A 13,616-nucleotide genomic window follows, 5' to 3' on the forward strand; every position below is an offset into this window, starting at 1 on the left:
CTTGTTCTCCAAGAGAAAATCACCAGCTCTGGACCAACCAGACGCTTATCTGAAAGAGCAACGATCACGGTTGATAACCAGAACCGTACAACGTTCTCCTAGAGAACGAGAATTTATTTTTCCCCCAGTGTACGTGAATGTTGTACCTTCGGCGTGAACCGGACCATGTAAACATAATCGACAAGGAGTGCTTTGGGACGGAGTGGACGAAACTCGAGATCCCAATGAACGTTTCTACCGAAACGTCGAGCAACGATATATCGGAATGGATTCGAAGAATGTATATAGATTGTTTCGGGTGTGAAAAAGTGCTGGTGAGTTTATGAAGTGTGTGGAATGTGTGTGGCTTGAAGCTGCTGTGCGATAAGTCGAACCAGAAGTCAGTTGCCAACAGAGTATTATGGTATATGTATGCTTACAGTCGAGAGCAGAAAATAGAGAAGATAAATTTTCAAAGTGTTACTAACATTAGAGTTCATTATGAATTAATTTAGTTTTATTTTAAGTACATACACGTTCCTGCATAATATCCATACATATTAATATATATATATATTGTATATATTTATATACATATGTATATAAATATTAATTTTTTATTCGACAATGGATCATTGTGACATCAAATTGGAAATGCACTGTGACAGTGAAGAGAAATATGTTAGTTTAGTGGATAACAATTGTCAAACCGATTTGAACAACGAACTGACCGGATCCTCGAACGCATCGAACGTCCTTGCTATTTTAGACGGAACTTTCTTCGAAATAAACCCTGAAAAATGTTCCGACAAATCTGTGGTGGCTGTTTGTATAAAATGTAAACCAAAGAAAGTCGAGATAAAAGGCCGTGCGAATTCAACTTCGAACTTTCGATCTCATCTGAAGAGACGTCACGGTAACGCAGTACTGAACGAATATAGCGAACACATGAAAGTAAGGAAAATTAAAAACAGTAAGAAACAGGGGGAAACATCGGGAACGAACTACAATAAAACGTTCCAGTGGCAACAGCTAACGCAAGAGAATTTGAACAGAGATATAACTAATTATATCCTTCATTCCATGGCGCCACTTCGAACCGTCGAAGATCCTTATTTTTTGAAAATTTTCGAAAATCTTAATATTTCAGGTACGTGTTTCACTCGCATATTATTTTGTACGAAATAATTAACGTTTGTCCTATGTTTGAAACTTTACCAAACAGTTATTTCCCGGTAAGTCCTCTGTTTTACGCGGTTAATTCGTTCCGGGGGCTTCCCGCGTAAGTCGAATTCTATAAATACGATGCTAAAAATAGCGTAGCATTATAGAAATAAAAATTGGACAGGAAATTTTTTATTCAATATGTAAACACATTCATATGTTCGGAATATGGATGATTGGCGGGATAACTTTCGCGTAATTCGAGGACTCGCTATATGGAAATACCAGAGTTGGGCAAATTTTATTTACGAATAACGAATAAAAGTTTTAGATTCATCGGTACACCTTTGCCGCCTAAAATCTATTCGAAATCGGTTAACGAATTCCCCGATTTATGAACGAATCTAAAAGTTTTATTTGTTATCTATATAAATAAAATTGTAACTTTGCAATTGTCAATTTTTTTTTTTAATGATCTCGACTTAGGGTTTATCTAAACCGAATTACACATTTTTTAGAATTTTTTTATGGCTGTCTGTGTTTGTTTGTTGGTTCCAGGTTAATTGAAAATCTACGGAACCGATTTTAATTAGATCACCGCAATTCTGAACGGGGAAATATAGGTTACTTTTTATTTTTTTATTTCACGATTCAGCGAAGCCGCGGATAACAGTTAGTTTGCCAATAAAGTTTGCCTAACTCTGGTAAATAAATACACGACTTCTTGGCAAAACGATTCCACGCACATTGGGTTTTATAATTTTCATTTTTTGTTCCTGTAACGGTTTAAGATCATAATAAGTATAAAAGAAGGTATCGATACGTTTATTTTTTTTTTACATTTTTGTTATACCTCTACGACTGCGGGCCTTTTCGATCGTTTCGAGAACCCAGAATCGATATCGTAATTGTTTTTTAGTCTTTTTAATTTCATAATCTGCGAACGTTGCAGATTACGGAACAAGGATTATGAGCAGAAGAGACCTTAGTTGCCACATACGAGAACTTTTTAATGAAAACATTTCAAAGGTAAAAAATAGCTTAAAAGAATTGAAGTTTGTTTGTACAACTGCTGATATATGGTCAGCGAGAGGGAGCAGTTTTTTAGGAGTTACGGCGCATTGGATCGAACCACAGACCCTGGAAAGAAAATCAGTGGCATTGGCTTGCAGAAGATTCGCAGGTAATCGTGCAATTATATAACACCTGGTACATGGTGCACCGTACGTTTCAAATAAAATTGAACCTTATACTTGTGCCGTGTTTAGGTATTCACAGTTACGATAAGATTGCCGAACGTCTTGAAGAAATACACGTGGACTTCGATTTAAATTTTCCTAAACTGACGGCCACGGTGACGGACAACGGGAGCAATTTTCTGAAAGTTTTTAAAGTGTTCGGAGTAGAGATTAAATCCGAGTACGAGGATGAATACGATAGTACGGACAGCGACGGCCATAACGTGGTGTTTAATAACGAAAACGAGGTAGCGGAATTTTATATTAACGACAGGGTGTTCAGTACGTTGCCGCGACATATTCATTGTTTCGCCCATACGCTTTCTCTTTGCATAACAACCGACGTAATACGAACAATAAAAAACTCGGAAGAGTTGAACGCTATACATAATCAGGTAATACATAAATGCACGTTGTTGTGGAACGCGTTGTCTAGGCCAAAATCAGCCGAGATAATAGAGAGCGTGTTAGGTTATACGTTAAGCAGGCCGGAAGACACAAGATGGAATTCCCTGTACGATGCTTTGATACAGATCACGCAAATAAAAGAGAAAACTTACAACTTGTTTAAAATCTTGGGTATCAAGTGCGAATTAACTGATTCGGAATTTCAGTACATCGAGGAACACATTTCTTGCACAGAACCCATTGCTCAAGCATTAGACATCTTACAAGGGGAAGAGGACGTATTTTATGGTATGGTTATTCCTTGTTTACTTTCTTTGCAACGAAAATTGCAGCACCTAAACGAGAAAAGCTGGACGTATTGCAAGCCGTTGATTCAAGCCCTTTGCAACAGCATAGAAATCAGATTCGAGAACTATTTAAATTTCCGTACGCCCGAGTCGGAGAAAGCGGTGATCGCCGCTTTCTCGCATCCGAAGTTTAAAAACAAATGGTTGTCGTGTGTCGAGACCGACAAACATAAACGGCTGTTGTCGTTATTTAAAAGAGCTCTTTTCTCGCAAATAGAAACGGACACGCCAACCTCGGCCACCCCCAACAACCACGAGACCAATAAATTTAATCATTTCTTCGATTTCGGTACTCTATCGTCGACGCACAACGACCAAGAATTACTTTCCACCACTAACATAGAACTATTAACTCTGCAATATTTTACAGATAAGACAGAAGAGTATAGTATATTAAATACATTCCCTGCAATTAAGAATATATTTATACAGTATAACACTCCACTGCCATCGTCGGCGCCGGTCGAGCGTCTGTTCTCGTTCGCGACGATAATAAACGAACCAAAGGCAAATAAATTATCAGACACAACGTTCGAGCAAAGGGTTATACTCAAAGCAAATTTATTAAAGAAAGCTGTGTAAATAGTTGCGTAAGCTAGAAACAGGCGAGAGAGGGAGAGAGTATGTAAATTCATCGAAACAGAATTTTAAGTGACACTGTACGTGATGCGCTCGTAAGTGTACGACGAAATCAAGGCTTGTTGTATATTTAGCAGTTAGTTTTTAGTTATTATTTCTAGTGAATTTATATCGTTAGTTTCCGTTACGAAATATTTTAAGTAATATTTCAACTGATAGAGATTACTAAATAGTGATTATACTATTTAGGTTTATATTGTTATATTTTTTTTTTCATATCGATGCATTATATTTAATAAACATATTTGTATTAAATCCATCTTATTTTTCCATCCATGATCGAATAACTGGTTCGGTTGAAGATTATAAAATGATACTTATTAAATAATTGTGTTATAACGCTAATGCTACTTCTATTCCTACAGCTGCTTCTATTCCTGCTCCTACTTCTATCGCTACCTCTACTGCTGCTACTACTACTGGTACTACAACTACTGAAACTATTATCTTTATTGCAATAATTACAGTTCATTATTACGATTTTCCCGTTTGAACTGTAAGCACAGATTTTCATGTATTTAAGGTAACACGTTCTAATAAAAATAAAGTTACTAAACATTAAACAAACTTCTCTGCTGGCTCCTGCTGACCACCGGTGAACTTTGTCGACAACTTCTGGCGTGATATGTATGTATTAAAGCTTTGTATAATATAAATCTATGGCAATAAATGATACAATTTCAAAGATTTCAGTGTTCTCATCGTTTCTATCTTTCTTTTCCTCCCCAAATCATGCCCTTAGTTATAAGATGACAGGTGACTGCATTCTTACCCATTTAAGTGTCCGTTTATTTTGTCCGTGAAGCTCCCTATGTATAAGTTGAAGAAGGCGTGACCCATCGGTGGTGCACGATTTGCACCGCCATCTACGGCAAAACGCCCAAGTTTGTCGGGGAATAGTTCATTATTTTCAACGATAGATGGCGCTGATTTCCGACCTCAGGCCCCCTGGTGTTAAAACGCCCAAGTTTGTCGTCGAATAGTTCGTTTCCTTCGACGCTAGATGGCGCTCATTTACCGACCACAGGCCCCCTGGTGTTAAAACGTCCAAGCTTGTCGAGAAAGCCATCTAGCGTGAACGATACGAACTATTCCACGACAAACTTGGGCGTTTTAGCACCAGGGGGCCTGTGGTCGGATATGAGCGCCATCTAGCGTTGAGAATAACGAACTATTCCACGACAAACTTGGGCGTTTTAGCACCAGGGGGCCTGTGGTCGGATATGAGCGCCATCTAGCGTTGAGAATAACGAACTATTCCACGACAAACTTGGGCGTTTTAGCACCAGGGGGCCTGTGGTCGGAAATCAGCGCCATCTAGCGTTGAGAATAACGAACTATTCCACGACAAACTTGGGCGTTTTAGCACCAGGGGGCCTGAGGTCGGAAATCAGCGCCATCTAGCGTTGAGAATAACGAACTATTCCACGACAAACTTGGGCGTTTTAACACCAGGGGGCCTGAGGTCGGAAATCAGCGCCATCTAGCGTTGAGAATAACGAACTATTCCACGACAAACTTCGGCGTTTCGCCGTAGATGGCGGTGCAAATCGTGTACCACCGATGGGTCACGCCTTCTTCAACTTATACATAGGGAGCTTTACGGACAAACTAAACGGACATTTAAGTGGGCAAGAATGCAGGCACTTGTCATCTTATAACTAAGGGCATGATTTGGAGAGAAAAAGAAAGGTAAAAAATGATGAGAACACAGAATTCTTTGAAATTACATCATTTATTGCCATAGATTTACGTTATATAAAGCTTTAATACATATATATCTTGTCAGAAGTTGTCATCAAAGGTCACTGGTGGTGAGCAAGGACCAGCAGGGGCTAGCAGAGGGATGCAGAGGCATGCAGATACGAGCAGGGGCAAGCAGCAACAAGTTGTAATCGTTGTACGTTGTCGGAAGCATCTGGGCTGGTCAGCAGTGGTCAGCAGAGGCCAGCAAAAGTCAGCAGAGGCTGGCAGTAACCCATAGTAATCGTTGTACGTTGTTAGAAGTATTAGGAACGGTCAGCAGCGGTCCGCAGAGGTGAGCGGAGGCCTGTAGGAAGAATGAGAAGTACTTACACGTAGTCGTACCTTGTATCTCGTACTTCAGGTAAAAATGGGTATAGCAGGATGAAACTGTTTTATAACATTACCTGTTAACTCAAAATTACCGTTCTAAAATTAAACGCTATGTTTGTATGCCCGAAGATATATTGTGCTGTATCCTCTTAGAATTAAAAATTTCTTTTTCATTACGGTGCTTTGCTTATGCGAGCTTTACATGTACGAGTCAGGTTTTGCCGACTCTTCGAAACTCGTCCGAGCTCACGTACGCGTGATCTGACATAGTGTGAGAAAGTGGAACGAGGCGTCCCCGGTGCATCCGTACCTCCGACGGATGGAGGTCCACCATCTGGCTCCTCTGCCGGCATCTCTGGTAAAGTAAACGTACTATTATAAATCGCTTTTGATCGTCGTTATACTTGGATTATATTCTTATATTATAACAGAGTATTTTAATTACATAATTTTCCATAGGAAGAATTTTCTATCGGACCGAATTATATTTCCCCAACGGAATCTCTCTTTTCGCTCGTTTATCGAAAATTGCAACGTGTCCAATGATCTCTAAAGAAATTAAATTTCACTGCGTACTACGTTCGTAAATTACGGGAACCGGTACAGTATTTTTGTTATCGACAAACAATTATTGTTGTACAGAAATGCATCGCTTAATTAATGTGTTCAAAAACACGCGAAACGCACACCTTGACTTCAAGAGACCGATTATTATCGATGTGCACAGCTGCCAGTCCCTTCCCTTACCAGTTCGAAACCTTAGAATGACCGTGATGTAAATGGCGATCTTTTGAAGATATGAATAATGGGTGTTTTATAGGTTCAGGGAGCTGGTAGTTCTGGCCTCGGCACTGTATTGTTTGTATCGTTCCCACGGAGCAGCCGTTTTGAAGGGTTCCGTGACACTCAATCAGGGGCTCCATAACCTCGCTACGATTTTTAGAACGCGAAGACATGCACAAATAATTAACACGTTGACCAAAATTTTGATCTCGGACAACTCTAAACGGCATAACTTAAACTTCGCCTTGGTATCTATTTCTGTTTAATTTGGTACTTTCTTTAACATTCCAACACGAGAATTGTTTTAGCAAAACGAAGTAATGAACATGTATTTACGGAATTTCAGCATAGTTCGAAGCTCTGATACGGTGAACTTTGACAAGTAAAACACGTATAAACAAAATTTTCTCGAGCTCCACATGAATGTTCTAGAGTGTAAAGAACTTCGAACGTCGAAACATTTGAGAACCGCTGCCTTCCACAGATATATGTATACTGCAGCGGGCAGGTTTTTCGATCAAATGTACATAAGCACATGTCATCCTGACACATTGGTAACCAACAAAATTGCATCTTTTGTTTTAATGTTGCACAATTTGTATATATTTGTTTCAGTTAAATTTATGTTAATATTTATTGCTGTTATCATCGGTATTATATTATATGTATTTCTATATCTGTAGATACGATAAGAGATGAACGTATATTTGTAAAATTGTCAAAGATATGTGTATATGGAATTTGGAAGCCATCTAAAGCCAAAAGACACGGCTAAAATCAAATAAATATTTATTGCTATTCTTCGCTATTCACTTTTTCGGTGAATTAAATAAATTCTGCTGCAAGAGTTTGTATTTATTCCCTCAGGGACTCCACCTCCGCCCACGCTTTCTCTTTGTAACACATTCAGATATGTATATTGCTATGTGCACGATACAAACCATCCTCAGATTCGATTGTAAACATTTAAACGTGCCAAAATTCAAGTCGATTAAAAATTTTTAAAAATCTGTTACATTAATTGCATAAAAATTTTGTTAATTTTAAACAATATTTTTAAGGTTACTACAGAGCAAAATCTTTTTCAATCAATAGGTTAGAAATAACGGGCTCGATAATATTATACGCGAGAAACGTAAAATTATATTTTTACAATTTTAACGTTAAGTACCATGCAATCTGATTCTTTACACGGGTTGTCGGTGATTCACCATGAAACGTTTAAGTAAAGGTCACCGTTATTTACAAATATAGTATGGTCAAGATTGCTACTTCGTCTGGAAACTATCAAAGGTTTTATAATCACTGAACACGCTTGTGACAAGTAAATTTATAATATGCGATGAGAGTTCTACGCGCGATACCACAGAAATTTATGAAATGAAATAAATTATTGCAACGACGATCGTTCGTGGTATTTCCTTTATTTGCACGTAGCTTTTCTGCCTTTGATAATGATCATTATTAGCAACATTAGGATCTCGCCTAGTTTTAACGCGACACTGTTCACCACGTACAACAAATCGATCGAACGTCTAGGTATAAGATTTTAAACAACAGTCGCTATAGATGATTCCAGAAAATGATTCTCGTAAGTGACTCATAGTTAAACGAGCGTGACACACACGTAGGCTGTCGTATTGAACGAACGCAGCTGGTTTGTAACGTACTAGGATATGCTAGAAGTTTCGTTAGGGCTGGCAAACTTTACCGCAATGCTTATCGTCATTGATTACGTGCACTTTGTCGCATTGACTGCGTTCCCCTTGAGCGAAACTTTCGTCTAAATTTTTTAAACACGAACCAAATAACACGCCATTGACTATTGCCACGAAACATATAAAATATGTATTTGAATACCTTTCATGTCCATTTAAATTATTTCGTACTGTATCTACCATCGTTCGATAATGAATTTCATATCATAGTTAAAATTCTATTCAAGACTAATGTAAATTTTTCAATCTTTAAGGTTATCTCGATCGCCGGAACGCGAAATCTTAATTCGAAAATGAAATATTCTATTTATTTGTAATATATGTATCTGTTTAAGTAGATTAGAATAGATAGAATAGAAAAATTTGTATATCAATTTTGGAAAAATTCATTATTATGCTGGTAATGATATAGCATTGCGATTCATCGAGTCTTCCCTTTATTACTTACTCAGAATTTATTGTTAAACGAATATAGCTCGAGATTTAATCATTTCGTACGTGTTAAAAACAGCACACTGAAAAATTGAATAAATCGTGATAGTTATAGGCGTCAATGAAATGACGAATCCTCGAACACGATTGATTTATGCGCGAATATAAATTGTGCATGCGTTGTGTGTGTGTGTGTGTGTGTGTGGCCACGTATCGTACCTTCTCGAATTAGCTACTACATGCTAGTGTTTCTTTACTTTTCTCGATGCTCTACTTCCGTGTCGTCTGCCGTTTCAGCCGGAAATCGTGCCGAATAATTCTTTCGCCGAAAGGTGGATCTCGAAAAATCTGTCAATAAAAATTGCAAAGTAATTATTTTTAAATGAACAGTACGAAATCACGAAATCTATACGATGATAAAGTATATTTTGATCGATCAATAATCGTGGAAAATTTCACCGTTGACGCACGTAGTTGATCGCGGATGACCAATAGCCGCTCGGAGCTAGGGGAAACCGTGTTGCGATTGGCGCGTATATGGAGCTCGGTCGAGAAGAACATTCCAGAAGCGTCCTCTGAGAAAGTAATATATACGGAGGCGCGAGTACGGGATCTTCACTCACGTTGCGAATCGTGGAACGAGGAACTTCTTCGCTATCCTACAAAGCAAGCATTTTACGTACGAACAAAGCGAACAAAGAAAGGTGCGTGTGTTAATTTCTCGCGGTCTCGTTTCCATTCACGGGCTGGATTCAATCCCGACATCGTTCCAGGAAACTCATCCCGTTTCTCTTTTGTGCTTTTAGAAAACAGCAAAGATGGCCAAAGCACCCGCAGTTGGTATTGATCTCGGCACCACTTACTCATGCGTTGGCGTTTTCCAGCATGGAAAAGTGGAAATCATTGCCAATGATCAAGGAAACCGAACAACGCCCAGCTACGTTGCGTTTACAGACACCGAACGGTTAATCGGCGATGCCGCCAAAAACCAAGTCGCCATGAATCCCAACAACACAATATTCGGTAAATATATTTAACCACATATATCATTTATTGCGTCGAGGAAACATTACCGCGATGCCTGATTTTGCGAATTAAATTCTTCAGTTCGTTTCCAAGCATTCAGTCAATTCTGTTTATTTTATTTTTTCGAATCTTTTTTTTTATAAATTTTATTGATCACGGGCGTACTGTTTTTTTTTTTTTACCACTCGGAGATTTTTTGTTCAGAATGCCCCCTTGATGATCGATGCTTTGTAAAATATAATTTTCTATTAGGATAGCGTGCTAACAGAGGATCACGAAATAAACGTGGTTCGATAAATTCTGTTGTGTTTGAAACTGTTCTAAAATTCCATTTTAATCTAAAAAATTATTCCCCTTTTCTGATCATATATTTGGATCAAGCATTTCGTTATCTAGCAAGTTCTTTTTTTAATCTTGAAACGATATTTCTTTATGGATTCTGTTGATACGTTTTTGCAGTGTGATATTTCATGTTTTACGAACGGTGGAAAATGAGTTTTGATAGTTATCGAAATATTATTTAAACGAAATTTGACAAATTGCCTCGAAGATTTTACTAGAATTTTGCAAGTAGGCGTGGAAAATTTTTATATGAATAAGAAACTTTAAGATCAATACTATTATGTATACGATAACCACGCATGCGCATACACGCGGTTAAGGTCATAGGTTCTAGAGGACGCTTTTTCAGTTCCTTGCTAGATCGCTAGACTAGTAACAAAAATTTACCAACATTTCTGCTCGTAGTACATGGTCTATCGTCGAATAAAAGTTAAAGAGCGCATTAAAAAATTGTTTAAAAATGCAAAACGTGATCATGTGTCCATGTAATTTCAAAATTTTATATAGAAGGCGAGTCAATATATTTAATATCGTAAAGAAATAATAAAATAGTTAACACGGTAAACGCCAAGCGAATTATGTTTTATATTTCAATATTTTTTAAATTTGAACTGTTAGCCCGCAGCAGAATTTTACAAATTTTAAATTTTTCTTATAAATTCAGTTATAAATTAGAATCTACTAACGAATTTCTTAAACCAATATTCCCCCAAATTTTCCCAACCCTGGTCCTGGTGGGATTGAAATGGATTTATGTACAATAAAAATAATGTTTCTTTTGGTGTCGTTGAAACGAAGCTTGGATAATTTATGTCATACTAACGGAAATTTGCAATGTTTTTAGATGCGAAACGACTTATTGGACGTCGTTTCCAAGATGCTACCGTTCAAGCTGACATGAAACACTGGCCCTTCACTGTAGTGAGCGACGATGGCAAACCTAAAATTCAAGTACAGTACAAAGGAGAGACGAAGACTTTCTTCCCTGAAGAAGTGAGTTCAATGGTCCTGGTGAAGATGAAGGAAACTGCTGAGGCATATCTTGGAAAGTCCGTCAGCAATGCCGTGATCACTGTACCTGCTTACTTCAACGACTCGCAGCGTCAGGCAACCAAGGACGCTGGTACCATCTCGGGCTTGAACGTTTTACGTATCATCAACGAGCCCACCGCCGCCGCCATTGCTTACGGCTTGGACAAAAAAACAAACAACGAGCGCAACGTCCTAATTTTCGATCTCGGTGGTGGCACCTTCGATGTCTCTATCTTGACTATCGAAGATGGCATCTTCGAGGTAAAGTCCACAGCAGGAGACACTCACCTTGGCGGTGAAGACTTCGACAACCGTATGGTCAATCACTTCGTTCACGAGTTCAAGCGGAAATACAAGAAAGACTTGACTTCGAATAAGCGTTCCCTTCGTCGTCTCAGAACAGCCTGCGAACGTGCCAAGCGCACACTTTCGTCGTCCACTCAAGCCAGTATCGAAATCGACTCGCTCTATGAGGGAATCGATTTCTATACATCGATCACTAGGGCTCGTTTCGAAGAGCTCTGTGCCGATCTCTTCAGAGGAACGCTCGAGCCAGTAGAAAAATCGCTGCGCGATGCCAAGATGGACAAAGCTCAGATTCACGATATCGTCCTGGTTGGTGGATCCACGCGTATCCCGAAAATCCAGAAGCTGTTACAGGACTTCTTCAATGGAAAGGAACTGAACAAATCTATCAATCCCGACGAGGCTGTGGCTTATGGAGCTGCTGTGCAAGCTGCCATCCTACACGGTGACAAGTCCGAAGAGGTACAAGACCTACTGCTCCTCGACGTTACACCTCTGTCCCTTGGTATCGAGACTGCTGGCGGTGTTATGACCGCTCTCATCAAAAGGAATACTACCATTCCAACGAAACAGACGCAAACCTTCACCACATATGCTGACAACCAACCTGGCGTATTGATCCAAGTCTATGAAGGAGAGCGTTCAATGACGAAGGACAACAATCTGTTGGGTAAATTTGAGCTCAGCGGAATACCTCCAGCACCTCGAGGAGTCCCTCAAATCGAAGTTACCTTCGACATTGACGCCAACGGTATCCTCAACGTCTCGGCAGTGGATAAATCTACTGGCAAAGAGAATAAGATCACCATTACCAACGACAAGGGTCGCCTGAGTAAGGAGGAAATCGAAAGGATGGTAAACGACGCTGAGAGGTATCGTAGCGAAGATGAAAAACAGAAGGAAACCATTACCGCTAAGAACGGTCTCGAGTCTTACTGCTTCAACATGAAGAGTACAGTGGAAGACGAGAAGCTGAAAGATAAAATCAGTGCCAGTGACAAGCAAGTTGTATTGGACAAATGCAACGACATCATCAAGTGGCTCGATGCCAATCAATTGGCCGACAAAGAAGAATTCGAACACAAGCAAAAAGAACTGGAGGCTATATGCAATCCTATCGTCACCAAATTGTATCAAGGAACTGGAGGAGCACACGGTGGAATTCCTAGTGGCTTCCCAGGAACAGGCGCTGCACCAAGTGGAACTCCTAGTGGCGGCGCTTCCGGACCTACAATTGAGGAAGTCGATTAAATTTCTTTCTAAAGAAAGAAAAATAAAGAACATAGAATTACTACAGCTGCGGTCTTTCGTTCCTCAGTATAATTTTAGCTATCTTTTGTTGGCATCCAAAGTCATTTAAAAATCATTGTTTTCTTTTTCTTTTGTAAAACTGGGCCTGTAATGTATTATTTATATTTAGGTTATTGTGGAAGACAATGCATAAAAAAAGTATAATTTTATTGTACTTATCATTTCTATATTTTAAATAGATCCGTTGTTGATTTTCTATGTTCGACGAAAAAAATGATCGAAGAAAAATAAAGAACATAGAATTACTACAGCTGCGGTCTTTCGTTCCTCAGTATAATTTTAGCTATCTTTTGTTGTCATCCAAAGTCATTTAAAAATCATTTAAAAATCATTGTTTTCTTTTTCTTTTGTAAAACTGGGCCTGTAATGTATTATTTATATTTAGGTTATTGTAGAAGACAACGCGTAAAAAAAGTATAATTTTATTGTACTTATCATTTCTATATTTTAGATAGATCCGTTGTTGATTTTCTATGTTCGACAAACTTCATAAAAATAAAAACCAGGCGTACGACAACGCTGAAACTTACATATGGTCTTTTAGTTCATTCCCCATAGTCCACTAAGTCAGAGTAGTAGTATTAACCTTTTGTTATGCTATGTATTGAAACAAATTTTTATTAAACTTTAAATAAATTCTGTTCTTATCTTTGGCGCTGTCAAGTGACCGATTCTACGCTTTTTTTATTTTCGAAAAAAATACAGTAGCATATTTTGAGTCCGTTTAATACAAGTACTCCTTCGAAATAACTAATTTAAATCATTCATGACTTTCAATATTAACCATTTAAAGCTATAAAATTTATTTCGTACAC

General features: G+C 38.5%; 2 protein-coding genes and 1 long non-coding RNA gene across 4 annotated transcripts; all 3 read left to right on the top strand.

Annotated features, from left to right (window-relative positions):
- Positions 1–569: 569 nt before the first annotated feature.
- LOC122396221 lies at positions 570–3,828 on the top strand. Its single transcript, XM_043394415.1, has 3 exons — positions 570–1,129; positions 2,096–2,326; positions 2,412–3,828. The coding sequence occupies exons 1-3, from the start codon at positions 607–609 to the stop codon at positions 3,716–3,718; spliced, it is 2,061 nt and encodes a 686-aa protein (XP_043250350.1). The 5' UTR covers positions 570–606; the 3' UTR covers positions 3,719–3,828.
- A 1,547-nt stretch (positions 3,829–5,375) lies between these two features.
- LOC122396223 lies at positions 5,376–7,659 on the top strand. 2 transcript variants are annotated; one of them, XR_006259024.1, is made up of 4 exons: positions 5,376–5,467; positions 5,565–6,209; positions 6,672–6,882; positions 6,981–7,659. It is a non-coding gene; the product is annotated as an uncharacterized LOC122396223 (long non-coding RNA). The 2 variants fall into 2 exon arrangements; XR_006259023.1 differs by having other exon boundaries at positions 6,672–7,659.
- A 1,676-nt stretch (positions 7,660–9,335) lies between these two features.
- LOC122396222 (heat shock 70 kDa protein cognate 4-like) lies at positions 9,336–13,330 on the top strand. Its single transcript, XM_043394416.1, has 3 exons — positions 9,336–9,488; positions 9,591–9,807; positions 10,997–13,330. The coding sequence occupies exons 2-3, from the start codon at positions 9,603–9,605 to the stop codon at positions 12,739–12,741; spliced, it is 1,950 nt and encodes a 649-aa protein (XP_043250351.1). The 5' UTR covers positions 9,336–9,488; positions 9,591–9,602; the 3' UTR covers positions 12,742–13,330.
- The last annotated feature ends 286 nt before the right edge of the window (positions 13,331–13,616 follow it).

Source organism: Colletes gigas, unplaced genomic scaffold (assembly GCF_013123115.1).
Source record: "Colletes gigas isolate AHSC1104 unplaced genomic scaffold, ASM1312311v1 Colletes_gigas_Sc00007, whole genome shotgun sequence".
In the NCBI taxonomy this organism is placed as follows: domain Eukaryota; kingdom Metazoa; phylum Arthropoda; class Insecta; order Hymenoptera; family Colletidae; genus Colletes; species Colletes gigas.